General features: G+C 42.2%; 1 protein-coding gene across 1 annotated transcript in view; it reads left to right on the top strand.

Moving 5' to 3' along the window:
* Nucleotides 1–14,754, top strand: part of AMD1 (adenosylmethionine decarboxylase 1) — a 16,991-nt gene continuing 2,237 nt past the window's right edge. Inside the window, exons 1-8 of the mRNA XM_083830434.1 lie at nt 1–443; nt 9,625–9,711; nt 11,204–11,330; nt 11,820–11,922; nt 12,733–12,775; nt 12,866–13,010; nt 14,005–14,097; nt 14,176–14,331. Of these exons, the coding sequence (XP_083686560.1) occupies nt 313–443; nt 9,625–9,711; nt 11,204–11,330; nt 11,820–11,922; nt 12,733–12,775; nt 12,866–13,010; nt 14,005–14,097; nt 14,176–14,331 (885 nt within the window). The 5' untranslated portion in view covers nt 1–312. The remainder of the gene's footprint in view (nt 444–9,624; nt 9,712–11,203; nt 11,331–11,819; nt 11,923–12,732; nt 12,776–12,865; nt 13,011–14,004; nt 14,098–14,175; nt 14,332–14,754) is intronic.

Genomic DNA, 14,754 nt, shown 5'->3' on the forward strand with positions numbered 1-14,754 from the left:
TACACAGTATGGCCGGCGACATTAGCTAGCGCTCGCTCACCGCTCTGCTCTGTAACAGGGGAACGCACGGACTGCAAGGAACCGCACCGCATCGCCCGCGCCCCGCTCGGACTGTAACCCCCGCACGCACGCTCACGCCGCCGCCGCGCACTCCGGGTGGTTTAAAAAAAAAAAAAAATAATAATCCTTCATCTTTTTTTTTTTTAAATTAATATTAAAAAAAAAAAAAGAAAAAAAATCCCCCCCGGAGGTGAAACCCGCGGCGGGGCGGCCGTTAATTTCTGTGGTTGTTGGTTGCCGAGTTGTCTCACCATGAAGGAGAACGGTGCACACTTCTTCGAAGGGACCGAGAAGCTGCTGGAGGTGTGGTTCGCCCGGCAGCAGCCCGCGCCGCAGGAGCCGCACCAGAGCAAGGGGTCCGGCGACCTCCGCACCATCCCCAGGTCCGGTAACGGCCGCCGGGAGCGCGCGCGGGGAGGGGTGGGGGGGGTGGGGGGGAACCGTTGACCGTTGGTCGCAACGGCCGCGCTCGCGCCCTCAGGGCTGCGGAGCTGGCTCTCCGCGCCCCCCCGTTTTCCAGTCAGTGACAGCGGGGGTCACCTTGGGCAGCCCCCCCGGGGTTCTCCTCCTTCCTCCTCCTCCTCTGAGGAAGGGCAGGAGGCCGCCATTCCGCGGCGCCAGCGCGTGCGGCCCGGTGCGGTCCCTGCTGGCAACATGTGGCGCCGCCCGGTCCCCGTCCTCCCCCTCTCCACACCCCGAGGAGCCCCCACAGAGCCCCCCCCCCCCCCCCCCCAAAACCGGCGGTACCGGGAGGGGGGAACCCCACCCCTGCGGCCGGCACTGGGGGGGGGGGGTTGGGGATCGCCCCCTCCTCCCCCCGGAGTGCGGCTGGAGCGGCGATTTACACGTGAGTTTCTTGGCGCTGCTCCCAGACCGCGCCGCCTGGCTTTTTTTTTGCCTTTTTTTTCTCTCTCTCCTTTCCCCTCTCCCCCCCCCCCCCCCCCCCGCCTCATTGACAAGTTGAAGCCAATGAGAGCTGGGCGCCGCCGAGGGGTGGGCCCCCGCCTTGTCACCCAATGGGCATCTGAAGAATGTGCTGGCGCTTCTTTCGCTACCACCCAGCGAGGCAGGAAGAAAGGCCCGCGGCCCGCACGGCCCCGGCTGCACACGTGTTCCCCAGGCGGGCCCGAGGGCAGCCCCCGGCCCTGCTCCCCCGGCCCTGCTCACATTAGGCAGACGGGACCGGCTGGGAGGCTGCGCTCCTGTCAGTGGTTCATTACCAGGCTGGCGCCTGGAGGATCTGGTGTCTTCGGTGTGTCCAGATTTGCACGTGTATATGGCTCTGATCCGGTGGTCTCTGGTCAGGGAGCTTGGAGGAGATGTTGTGATGCGTTGGGTGTATGTACTGCCATAGTCGTTTCTCCATTCAAAGGTACATACTTAGGAAAAGGCAAATTCCACATGCTTTGTCTTGGCATTTCTCAGCATCTTTCCTGTGTAAATGTACTGGTAGAGTTAGCTACCCAAAGATCTGAATCACCAGTGAGCAGATAACTGCCTTTCCTGAAATAATGAGCGTCTGCCTTGTGCATGTCTGTCACTAGCTCACAGGTAGAAGCTTAATTTCTGCCACGACAAAAGCAGTGCATGATACGTGTTTAGCTCTGACCTGTTGCGGTGTGGTGTTCTCGTGTAACTCTGACTTGCAAAGCTGTTCAGATCGCTTTGACTTAACGTTTGTAACATGGCAATGATGAGATATAGGTGGTTACACAGTTCTTTGCTACATAGCGGTACTGCAGATACTATAAGGTTAGAATTTGTATAGTTGATGTCCATGCAATCCTGGAAGAGCAAATTCTTGCTGAAACGGGTGCTGCTGATCTGAAATATTATGTAGGCACTTCAGGGTTCCTGTCACGTTTAATTTCTGTAAATGTGAAAGATTCCAAGGCTTGACTTTGCATTCATGTGCTGGTGTTGGAATATGCACATCTTCTAGTTTAGGGATGGCATTCTGCAAATGCTTTCCTCATTGACGCATTCATACTTTCTAGGCTGTTTGTGTTCTGAGGCTCGCATTAAACCAGCAAACTGAATTTTTAAAATTGCTTAATACAATTTAATGGAATTGTAAGGCAGGTACTTCCTCAATTCCTTTATGAGGCTTAGATATGGCTGTAAAGTTTTAATAGGGCAGATACAAACTGTTAACTGTTGAATACATGGCCTTTAACACGGTTTCAGAGCTGGGAGCAAGCTTTGAAGGTGTTTGCGTTAATTGGGTCTTAATACAAGATGTTGATTGAAGCCGTCTATCTTTTGGGTAGGGGGTGTGACATGTTTGAAAACTGCTGTTAACCTGTGTTCAGGGGTAATGGTGATACTGTGTTGTTAGCATAAAAGGCAGTTTCATAAACATCCTCTTCTAGAAAAATGTTAAAAGGAAATTATTTCACTACAGCTAATAGATGCAAATGAGAAGATTCTGAATACAGTATACCCCACTATGCTAATTCTATAAAGGCAATTGAATAAGCTAGTTTTTTGAACAGAACTTGAAATCAAAGCTGAAACTGAGAACAATAGCTAAATTAGAGTCAAGTTGCAAACCAGTTGAGCTCGCCTTTTGTACAGTAATACCTGCTTAGTAGTGAAATGCTAGCCATTCATCTACTGAATGACTAAGCTGGTGTTCAAAGCCAAAAATTTCCATGTTGTGTGTGCTTGTTAGAGATCAGATAGTTTGAAGTCTTTGCTGGATATTACCAGCTATTAAGGAAAAAAGTTCAAGCACTGGTTAACTAAGAAATTCTTTACAACTTTCTCCTGTGAGCAGGCCTGTCTTCAGAAGAATAATTTGGATAGAGGTGTTTCAGAAATTGTTTCAGAAATTGACCTGTAATTTTCTGTTTTAGTACCTTCAGTAAAAACCCCAGGTAAAAACTCAAAATGAATTATGGGCTTGGCTTTGTTGAGATTTGGGGGCTTTTGGTTCGTTTGCTGATCTGTTCTGCAAAAATGTCTTGTGGTTGAAATAATGGCCAGCATCTGAAGATGCCTACCCCACTCATACCGAGAAGTGGAATGAAGTTAACGTTTTTGTGGTTTCAGAATCATTTGCTTTAACTTAGTGCGTGTTCTCACTATGCTATGTAAAGCATGCTTGTTAAAAATAGTCTTCAGCTAAGGATGAGAATGAGGGCTTGCTGGAAACATGACGAACACGCTGTGAGTGGAGTTCTGTGATGATTGAGTAGCGCCTTCACTCTCTCCAGAGTAAAGAATGCAGTTTATGCCTTCAGATGATTGAGCAGCTCTGCATTTCCTCATCTCAAGGCTTATGATCTTAATTGTACAGGCATTCGAAGCCATAGGTTAATGATTCTAGTATTTGGGAGCCCATGTCTCAAGCGTTCAAATCTGAAAGATACTCTGAAATAATTTATGGACTTTTCATTTGTTTCTTTGCACATGTATTATGTGGCCACATGATAAGAAACTGGAAAAAGAACAATGCAGGAATGAGCAATAGGGAGTGACACTGATACTATGAGGTTCTCAGCCTGTGCCAGATGAGAACTCCTAAGCAACTGCACAGTCAAGTATCTGAACCAAATTTGTACAACACCCTGCAGCCTGAGTCAGCTCACTGCTGTCGTGCCATAGTACCTCCCTCTTCCCCCAGCCCTGCAGACCGTAGTGGGGCTCTCTGCGTGTTTCTCCATGCAGTGGGGCACCAGGAGGCTGTGAGTCTGTGCTGCCGTGCTCGTGCTCTGCCAAGCTTCTCAACGGTGCAGAACTGGGTGGCACCTGCGGAGGGCAGTGCGGGGAGGTGATGAGGGCTCTGTCACGGTTCTTTCTGAGCTCTCTTGCATGCAGTTGAAAGATAATGCGGAGAACTTTATCAAAGAATTCAGTCTTTCCCTCATCAAACTGATGTTCTTAGAAACCAGATTATTGCAGACAAGTTCAAAATTGCAGATAAAATAGGTTTGCCTGTAACTCTCAAATGATAGAAACGAGCCCCTTTACATTCAGTACTACTACTAATTGTGATACTGCTTGCAGAAAGTTATGACTTGCATCAAGGCTTTTTGATGTTTTCCTACCTTACCACTGAAACTTCTGAAGGACTTGGTTAGTCACTTCCTGTCAAAGATCTGGTCCCCTAGTGACACTTCATAGAGTATCCTGTTAAGATGAGTAGCTACTCATATGTTGAAATGGCTTTCCTAATGGCTGTTTTCTCAGCCAGGAGAGCAGGAAGATTTGAGGCAAGTACTTGTTGTCTTACAGCACGTTCCTTCTGGAGAAGGTTAGACTGACACTTGCCCCAAAAGTTGCCTATAAGACCTAAGTTGAAGTTCTGAGGTGCCTACCTGGGGCTTATGTGTCCTGAAACATCTTGTGTGTCAGGTGAGTTTCCTACTTTGACAGAACAGGACTGCCCCTCAGATATCTGTGGATGTAATGGATGGAGTCCTACGATAGTAAAGGACCTGTGAGAGTAGCACTTCGCAGCCTTTAAAACAATAGGATTCTCTTTAGTAGTTGGCTCAGGATCTTGTAGGCAAAAAGTACCTGGTGGGGAGTGCTGCTCGGAATTGCTAGTGCTGTGGATGTTGTTTGCCATTCAGGTGCTTGCCTTCAATTTGAGGTCATGTGCGTGCCCCTGGAGAGTTTCTTAGGCTTAAGATAAGGGAGATGCAGATGGTCTTTCTGTGCATCTGTGTGCAGAGCATATACAGGGTGTGTAGGTTTTGTGCGCTCCACAGATACTGCAGCAGTACAATTATCAAGTTGCAACTGCCTTGTGTCTAAACTCAGGGTGGATACATGATTCAAGGTAATCTATATTCAAGAACAATTTATAAACTAAATTACAATTCCAATAGGAAATTAACTCACATAATTCACATCTGTCAGTTTGCAGGGGGGAAAAATATCGGCTGCTAAGAGATGTTTTAAAAAGTTTGATTTGAGTAGTTGGCCTGTACTGTTTCTGCCTGTTTCAGAATCCTCATCAGTAATATTGCAGCTCTGGCACTGGTCTTGAGTCAGCTTCTGTGCTCCTCACCTATAGCTCCTGTGCACAGGTGGGTTAGACAAGGCATTACACTTCTGACTGTTCTGGATCTTGAAACTGGTAGGAATTTGCTTCCTGAACTGTAGCCTGTTAATGAGGTAGCTAATGCATCTGTTGGCTCCCAGAAATCCTCAGGGAACAGGTGAGGGAATGAAAGGTGTTCCTCCAGCTCAATGCTTGACTCCAAACAGGGTCTGAACAGTAAAGTACAAGGTAAAAATTGGTGATTGTTTGCTTACTACAGGCTATTGAGTTGTCTTACTTTAATTGGAAGTTTTGTAGACATTTTCCTTAGAATTCCTGCCTTGCTGCAGAACAGTTTTTTTTCCCAGTGCTATCTGGGTTGCACTAGCAGGTTGTACCTAGGTACTCTTACTGGACTGGGGGGGGGGTATGTTTGTGGAGGCTGTTGACTGTTTAGAAGAGCAAGTGCTCGAGATGGTTCCAGATCAGTTAAATTGCTGGTACCCCCTTCCTAGTTGGCCTGAAATGCTGTGAGCAAACATGATGGTTTAGAGCTTTACTGAGATGGACCACTGACTATTCATTTCATTGCATACTAAAGCATATACCTCCTAAAACTAAAAATACCCTTGAGTTCTGATAGGATTTCCTTGCTGACATGCCTGGGTGGAAGATTGAAAGGAAGTTATTTGCATTCTGGCAATGAGTCCACTGATAAGACAGTAAGCTTTGCAACACAGGTGTAGGAGTAGATTGCTAAACCTGATTTTTTTTCCTTTTTAGTATAGTTTACTATTCAAGTATAGAACAAGTAGCTGGCTATCATTTAAGTACAGACAGTTGTTCACACTTGAGCACATGTATTCTGGTTTCATTTCATATTCTCTGGGCAGGTGTGACCATTTAAGAAGTACATTGCTTGCCTACTGGAGAAACTGTGGAATTTCAGTGGGTGTCAATTATTTTATGTTTGAGAAAGAGGACTTTATAGCTTTGGAGGGGGTAATAGGTTTCTGTGACTGAGTAGTGCTTTGTCAGTTTGGAGTTCCAGTGGATGCAGGTCTGCTACAGAAGTCACTTAGCTGCCAATGATACTCAGGCATCATGTTCTCATATGTTTAGCACAGTTATAGGGAAGCAGGCTCCAAACCAAGTGTCCAGGGCTGTCGCAGTGATGTCTGGCTACAGAAAATGTGGGAAATAGTAATGCAATCCTCAGTTCCCTTGAAGGGGGAATTTTGAGGAGCAGAAACCTGTGACGGCATCTTATTGAAAAGTAGTCTTGCTTCTTTTTCAGTTGGAAGTTTTGCTTCACAGGTAAAAGTTAATTATGAAATAGGATGTAATGTACTTAGGTCTTTCACAGTTAATAACTTTGAGGTTCTTCTGCTTGACAAAATAAAATGGGATTAATTATAATACATATACTGGTAATATTGAATTGCTGTTTTAAGGTGGTATGTCTCCAACCTGAAATACTTAAATAATTCTACAGATTAACCAGAAGGAAGAAATGCAAGAGTTAGAATTTTAGTAAACTCTAAGTGGTACAAAGCAGTCCCAGATGTTTTTTAGCTCTGCTTTAAACAATGGAAAATGTCAAATACTAAGGTCATCTTGTTTAAATAGATTATATTGAGATCAAATACAGCATGTTAGTGGCCTTTCGGTAGTTTTTTCCTGTGCTTAGCTTCAAAATGCATATAGATACAGGCCAGTATCTCCACAAAACTCCGCAATGTGGCCAAGTCTCATCCTGGCTGCTGCAACCCGGTATTTTATGTATGTTTCTGGATCAAGCTTGGTATCTTGTGTATTTCTCAATATGAAGGCTTTTTCTTTCTCAATGCAACCCTTATCAGATCAAATCGCAAACTTCATTCCCATAAATGAATGCATGAACACGTAGCATTTGCTTAGCTATGGCTTCTGTACTTGGATTAGTGAAGGGTTGAGCAAAGCTTTAATATTCAAACATCTTGTGCAACGGTTGTTTTCGGCAATAGAACCTAAATATCAATTACAGTACTAACTAACAGAAAGTAGACATGCTCTGCCTTGGACTTAACATGCAATATTGTAGTATGCTGTACTGATCCCATCACTGTTGGGCTTCTTGAACACCAGAATTTTTACGTCTTCCACTAATATGATTGAAACTTGGGTAAGCCATTTTCCTGAAATGTCCAGTGCTGCAGTACACTGCTAGTTAGAAAACTTGTTTGCCTACGTAATGCTAGGGCTTTGACTGACCAGGTGTAAGAAGCCTGTGAAGGCAGAGACGTAGGCTTTTGCAATGCCTGAGATAGTTACGTATCATTAATGCTCAGACTAGTACAAAATCAGATCTGTGGTAGTGTACCTGTAGGTTTACTGCAGCTCAGCATCAGGCAGGGTGAGGGAGCTATGCCTCAGCTTTCCCAAATGCTGTGTTAGATGCTGAGTATTTCTTTAGTGGCAGATAGAATATCAACAGGAGTGCTGCTGAAATGTTTTGGATGATTATTCCATGATAGCAAATACAGCTAACACATCACCTAGTTCAGTTCACAAGAAGATAATAGGATGTTACAGGAAAGATACTAAAGCTCGCAAATGTATGCAGGTATGCTGTAGCTTCCAGAGAAAACCAAATCCTAAAGTCCTCTTCTCACCAAAATTGCCTGGTTGTCTAGGAATTTTTTTCAAGTTTAATATCAACTATTTCAGTCTTTGCATTTGCCAGGTTGCTCAAAGATGAGCAGACTGTTGTATTTTCTTACACACTTGAGTATAAGAAATGGGCACAGCCCATAGCAAGAGCATAGGATCTAATGAATGTGTGCGTGCATTAAAAACAAGCTGGTTAATTTGATCTGCAGGTCTGAGTGGGCTGTACTTTCATGTGTCTCTAGCTGCTGAAAAGTGTTTCATCAAGGTTCACTAACTAGAATGGTAGGGAGAAATTCACTTTGAATATCTGGATGGCTAAAAATCAGTTTATGAACTGGATCAGATGTGCACTTAATCACAAGGGATTTTAAGGTGCAGAGAATTCTTTTAAACTCATGTAATAGCTTCACTTTTATCTGAAAGGAGGCTATAGAGAGTCTGTAAGTTAAGTATGTTCTGGTTGACTTGTATAACAGTTTAGTCTAATACAGACTTTAGAAGAGAAAAAATTCTCAAGTGTTAGTAGCAAAGGTACGGAGTTCAGTTGTAGGAAGCATTCTCAAGTGAGGGAGAAATGAGAGGCATTTTTGTTGGGGTGTTTATAAAAGCAAAGTGCATCTGGATTACAACTGAGATAGCATCTAATAGTTCAACTTTGCCTTGAGGTTTCACTTCAGTAAATAGGCTTGTTTTCTATGGGGAGGGATTGGTAGCTGCTGGAGGAATCCTGCTGAAAGACCTAACAGTGAGTGCTTTGTCCTGAAGTACAGCTACGGAGCTTTCGCAGTGCCAAAGGGTGAGAAGGTCTGACTCCTGAGGAAGGATTAGGCTGACAGTTACGTGAGCAGCTTGGGCCAACCTAGGAGCTTGCCTGGTGACCAGAAAACATATTTTCCTCCAGTCTCCCAGCTGTGAGGAGGCATCTACCTTCTGGCTGCTGGTAGAAGGGTCTTCAGTTCTCAGTTGGTTCAGCTCTGTAACCTGGTGGGTAGTTTAGCTTTATGCTGGGTTAGTCAGTTCCCTGGCTCATGACACGTCTGAGCACAAGAGCCAGCACAAACCCACAGATGGGATAGGCTGTGGGAAGGGAGAGACAGGAGAAGCGGGAAGCTGACAGACAGTCCTGTAATTTTCTGACTTCAGGAAGGTGTATCTGTTCCTGCCTGTTCTGTACCAAACTTTACTTCTATATTGGACTCTACTAATCTATGTAGACAAGACTGAAATGACATGTTCTTGCAAGTCTGTCACTTCTCATGAGCGCTTGGGAGTTTTCTCTCTCAATTTAAGCCTTTTGATTTTCAGTGTCTTAGTAGAATTCCTTGTAGACTGAATGATGACAGTAAGTAATTGAAATGTTAAACACACTATCGTAGTGAAATCTAGCAGTGTAGATTCAACGTCTTCTAGAGGTAGAAGGAATTCTATAATCCAGATTGATCAAAGAGGAGTTCAGGTCATTGAGATGTACTGGTTCTTAGGGCTGATTTTCAATTAAATTGTGCATTTGAAGCTGTACAGATAGAACCTATTAATGTTAACATGTTGTTGTATTGCATTAATAGCCACCAATGGCTACTGAAATGGAAAGAATGTGGATATTCAATTTAAAGCATACATTGCTATAATAGTGAATTTTATTTTCCTATGCGTAGAATGTAGGACATGAGGTTTATCCTGACTTGTCTTGTTAGAAGCTTGGCATTGCTGTTTAACAGTTGCACTCATGCAGCAGAATTGGATATTGCTGTATTGTGATATGTGCAGTTCCTATGTGAAGTCTTGAGTTGCTAAATCTGAGAGCGTGAAAGGCGTGGATGAGAGCTATAATCCTGTTTGAGCTATGCTTTTTTTTAAAAACCAGTGTTCCAAAAAGCTTCAGTTTAACCTGTTTGGGCTCTTCTGTAATTTCTTTGCAGGATTGAGTGGGACAAACTTCTGGAGAATGTGCATTGTTTGATCATAAGTGTGACAAAAACTGACAAGCAGGAAGCTTATGTACTCAGGTAAGCCAGTGGCGGCGGCTTGTAGATTCCTGGAGGTAAAACACCTAAAGCTGTTGTATGGGATATGTTTGGCCAAGAATCCAGTCTTGGGTTGAGATCCTGCTGTTAACAGCTACAGCTTGCAAGGGCCTCCTAATCATAGTGCTGTTGTGCTTGTGTTCTGTAGCAGAAATGTTTTCATAGTAATTAGTGTTTGTACTTTTACTTTCCTTAACAGGATTAAAGGCAGGTATTTCTGCACCTGATCATTGATTTTTTTTTTGTCCTGGGATAAATAATTCTTCCCCAGTTAAGAGTCTTAAGTTACAGAATTACTTCAGCAGAACAGTACATTTAAGTATTACTCTTAGATCAGCAAAAACTATCAATAAATTGGCTTTAAGGCCAGATAATGCAATCAATGGAACAACTACTACAGCTGAGGTAAGGACATCTGTAAAAAATGTAGCTTTCCTGCAATCTTGGAATTCTGATCTTGTGCAGCAGTTGGTCGTAAGGATACTACTTTTGCCATGTGTTTTTCATCTTGCAAAATATTTTCATGCTTTTTCTGCATGAACTTTACAGACATATTGACGTTCTCTGCTTTACTTCAGATTACAAAAACTGAAGCTTTTGTACTCGGAAAGACTGCCTGGAGGGCAAGGTTGGGTTAACAGCAAGCCAGTCAAAAATTGTGCTGAAGTTTTGTTTCTGCAAGCTTCATATTTAAAACAAAATTCTAAAGGGGAAAAAAACGTAACAACTAACTTGGATAAAATATAACCTTTACTTTGCAATCTTAAACAGCCTTCCAAACGAAGTTAAAACTATTTAATCTAGACTTTTACTACTGTCTAGTTACTTGGTGAGAAAATACTTGCTGTACACTTCAGCATACTGGATATAGCATCAGTGCTTATCTCCAATTCAGTGGGCCTGTAGATTTCTGTAAGTCACAACTATATGTGAACTTTATCCTATGCGTAAGGCATATGATGGAGCTGTGGTTATACTCTGTGATTTCCTCTTCCCATGGATAGGTGCTGATTTACCACTTTCTAGTAGTTAGTTTTCTTAGAAGATGCAGCCAGACATACTAAGTTCTGATCAGGACTTTGCCTTCTCTGAGTTGACTTTCTCAAAGGCCTTATTTCAGCTGAGAAAGTCAGCTTTCAGGTCTGACCCTGTTCTGCAGCTGGGTTAAGAATTTCATGCTTTCTGTGTACCCACTTCACAGCACCTGTGTGTTTCTTGGGTAGATTGAATACAGATTTTTCTGTAGTGTGGTAACTGATAACGCAGCTAGAGCAGGTAGTTTTAGGAAATCATAATAGATCTCATGCTTGTGAAAATTAATAAATTTGACCCATTTCCCATTGTGTTTATGCATTATATGCTGAATGTTCACTTGCAGTAGTGCATTTGGTTGGGATGAGAACCAAGATCTAACCATTCTCTCCTGGTTTGTTTTAATAGAGTGCCTAACACGTTCTTCTTGCATCTTTTACAGTGAGAGTAGCATGTTTGTCTCCAAGAGACGTTTCATTTTGAAGACGTGTGGTACCACCCTCTTACTGCAAGCACTGGTTCCCCTGTTGGAGCTTGCTAGGGAGTACAGTGGGTTTGACTCAATTCAGGTGAGGTCCTAAAAATGCATCTCCTTTGGAATGTACAAAATGCTTTTTATTATTTCATATTCACTTAAATATTCTGAAACTTTTGCCATTTGTGTATGGTTCCTGTAACAGGCTGTGTATGATTGACTGCTCTGCTAGGGGATTTATCTCTCTATTTGCCTATTAAAGGATGGTACATTATGAATGCTGCTGTGTTGAGTTAAGGTTACTTGAGCATGAAAGACTTGAATGATTTTAGCACTGACAAACATGGGCATGGATTTCTTCTTGTGGAAAACAAATTTGGACGTAAGCTGTCTCTTGTAGCTTACTAATCAAACTAGGAATAACCGTATATCTCTGAAATAGAAGTCTTATATACAGGTAGCAGCATTTTTGACAATGAAAACTCATGTCCTGTGAAAGCTTATGTTAAATTCTCCAAATTGTTTTTAGATTTCTAGGTGGACAGATATACTTAGTATCTAAAATGCATCTTTACTTTTTCAGAGCTTCTTTTATTCACGTAAGAATTTCATGAAGCCTTCCCACCAGGAGTACCCACATAGGAATTTCCAGGAAGAAGTAGAATTTCTTAACGAAATTTTCCCAAGTAAGTTTATAAAACTTAAGCAAAGTTGCATAGCTTGTGTAAAGTGTTGATATGAAGGGAGAAGCAGCACAATACAGAGACTTGTGAGGCCATTGATTTAGCAGACCTTGCACGAGGTTCAACTGCACAAAAATAAAAAGCTATACGTAACTCTTTGATGCTCACTTGCCAAGATTGAACTTTAAATCATACTAAGCTTGACATCTAGCACCTTATTTTAACAGACTATGTTCAGGCTTCTAAAGGGAGTATAGTGAATAAGCCTGCAGAATCCAGCTCATGCTGACCCTAAAAGCCTCATCACAAAGGCAGAGTAGTAATGTAAGGTAACCAATGCACTGAAGAAAAATGTAAGCTTTGCTCTAAAGAATCACTGCACTAAAGATGGAATTCAAACATTTAATAAAATCTAAAGCCTACAAGAGTAATCTTAAATATTAACTATTGGCAGAAAAGTTTTTTTTGAGGGAATGTGGAAACTAGTACTTTAAAACTGAGTGTTTTAAAAGCAGAAACCCTAGCAGTCTTGAGCATCTATCAGTGTGTAGCTAAAGCTATAGTATGAATTTCCTGCTAGTAGGCTCTGAATTGGGGGTGCTCAGGCAACCTGAGGGAGCCTGTTTTTCTGGCTGTTGGCTTTATGCTCCCGAAGTTAAATGTCTGCTTATTTGGTACAAGTGCTAGCTGTATCAGTGAACCTCTTAGTGTCCTGTGAAAGACTTGAACTTCCTTTAGATATGAAATGAGGCAAATCTCTTACGTAAGGGATCAGCTGTGGTATGTTAACTGGAGCCTTTTTGTCTTTACTAGATGGAGCAGCTTATTGCATGGGACGTATGAATTCTGATTGCTGGTATGTATGACAAGACTGAAATCTTCGGGGGCTTAGAGTAAACTTGGTGCTGTTAATACCTATTACACAAGTGCTTTATATCATACGTAGGTACCTGTACACCCTGGATTTCCCAGAGAGTCGGATATCCAATCAGCCTGATCAGACACTGGAAATTCTGATGAGTGAGCTTGACCCAGTTGTTATGAACCAGTTCTACATGAAAGATGGTGTTACTGCAAATGATGTCACTCGTGTATGTTTGCTTGAAAACTAAATACTTTGGGGGTGGTGGATATTAGGTAACAGAATGCTTTTCTTGCATTTAATATAAGCTTTCTTTTATGGTAGGAAAGGTCTTATAGAAAATGTCAGGTTAACATTTTGGGGTTTCTCTGTAATTTTTCCAATGTCCTTGCTTTAATATATTGAAAGGAGCAATTTGCAGTGCTTGGAGTGATCGGAAGCCTACTCCTCTGGAAAATAAAGGAACAGGCATAAAGGCACAATTGAGTAGCTTCCACTGAAGGATGGAGATGACAAGAAAGTAAGGTTTAGACTGAAGATAATGAATAGCAAAGGAGTCTAGCTGTCAAGATTAAATCATGGAGCTGCTTGTATGGTTTAGGAGGTAGTATGAGGGAGGGTTAAGGCTTAAGCATAACTCGATGGTTTTGCCTCCTTTCCTCTGATTTTTTTATAAACAGTCAAGTCCTGTTACATGCATGACTTTCACTGATAAGTACATTGACTTCATCTGTTTTTTCCCCTCTTAAGCTTTGATTCTTATTACTGTATTTGCTACAGAGATTTGGCTGTGGCTCAAGTACTGTGTGGGGAATCAAAGTGCTTGGGATTCTGCTGTATTCAGAGTATAAGGAAGTATATCCATATTCAAGTAAATGTAAACGGCCTTTATTTTGTGAATACTTGTTGATCAGGAGCTCCATTTTAGTTGCACAAGCAGTTCTGCGCTATAATTCTAGGCTGCTCCCTCTTGGAGCTATGCAGCTTGGTTCTGTGTGTGTCAAAATATCTGATAATTTGCATGCAGCTCAGCACTTAACAGATAAGTGACAGGATGCAAAGCAAGTTTATCTACAGTGGTACAAATTATCAGACTTCATTGTTATTGGAAGAATTCTGGTGTCATAGGTTCTAAATTGGTATTCATTCTGTTTGAGTTAAACAAAAAACAAGCCTAAGGATATGTGATGAATTGAGTGGTGTAATTTTAACTTCTCTTTCAGATGAGTGGAATTCGTGACCTGATACCAGGTTCTGTTATTGATGCTACAATGTTCAATCCTTGTGGGTATTCAATGAATGGGATGAAATCGGATGTAAGTTTTTTTAATCTAATGAGAAGTTACATTAAGTTTTAATTATTTGGTGGTGATAACTTGCTTTTTTTTCTTCAGGGAACTTACTGGACTATTCACATCACTCCAGAACCAGAGTTTTCTTATGTTAGTTTTGAAACAAACATAAGTCAGACTTCTTATGATGACCTGATCAGAAAAGTTGTGGAGGTTTTCAAGCCAGGAAAATTTGTGACAACCCTCTTTGTTAATCAGGTGAGTACCCTTGCAGTAGCATGTTAGCTCCTGAAATGCACATAGAAATGTGAAGTGCTAGAGATGTTTTTACTGGGGTACTAGTAGTCTTCAATTTGCCACTATGCTTGGACACTGATTTGTTTGGAAAATAAAAGTACTCTTCAGTACTGCTCTGGCATGCTCTAAATCCAATCTCCAGAAAAGTAAAGACATTTTAAGATAAGGCAGTCCAAATTTAGTATTCCAGTGATATCCTGTAAAGTCTTGTGTAGGTGTAACTTGCACTTTTCTGAATTGGCTACTTTAGTCAGTTGTAGAAGTGCTGCTACCAATGGTAGTGCTGCCAGCTAATGATTCACGGACAAGCAGTACCCTATGTAAGGAGCAAAACCACTGCTTGGGGTTGAAACTTCCAGCAGCATTGCCATGCAACAGTTGGAA

This window comes from Anser anser, assembly GCF_964211835.1.
Source record: "Anser anser genome assembly, chromosome: 3".
Lineage (NCBI taxonomy): Eukaryota > Metazoa > Chordata > Aves > Anseriformes > Anatidae > Anser > Anser anser.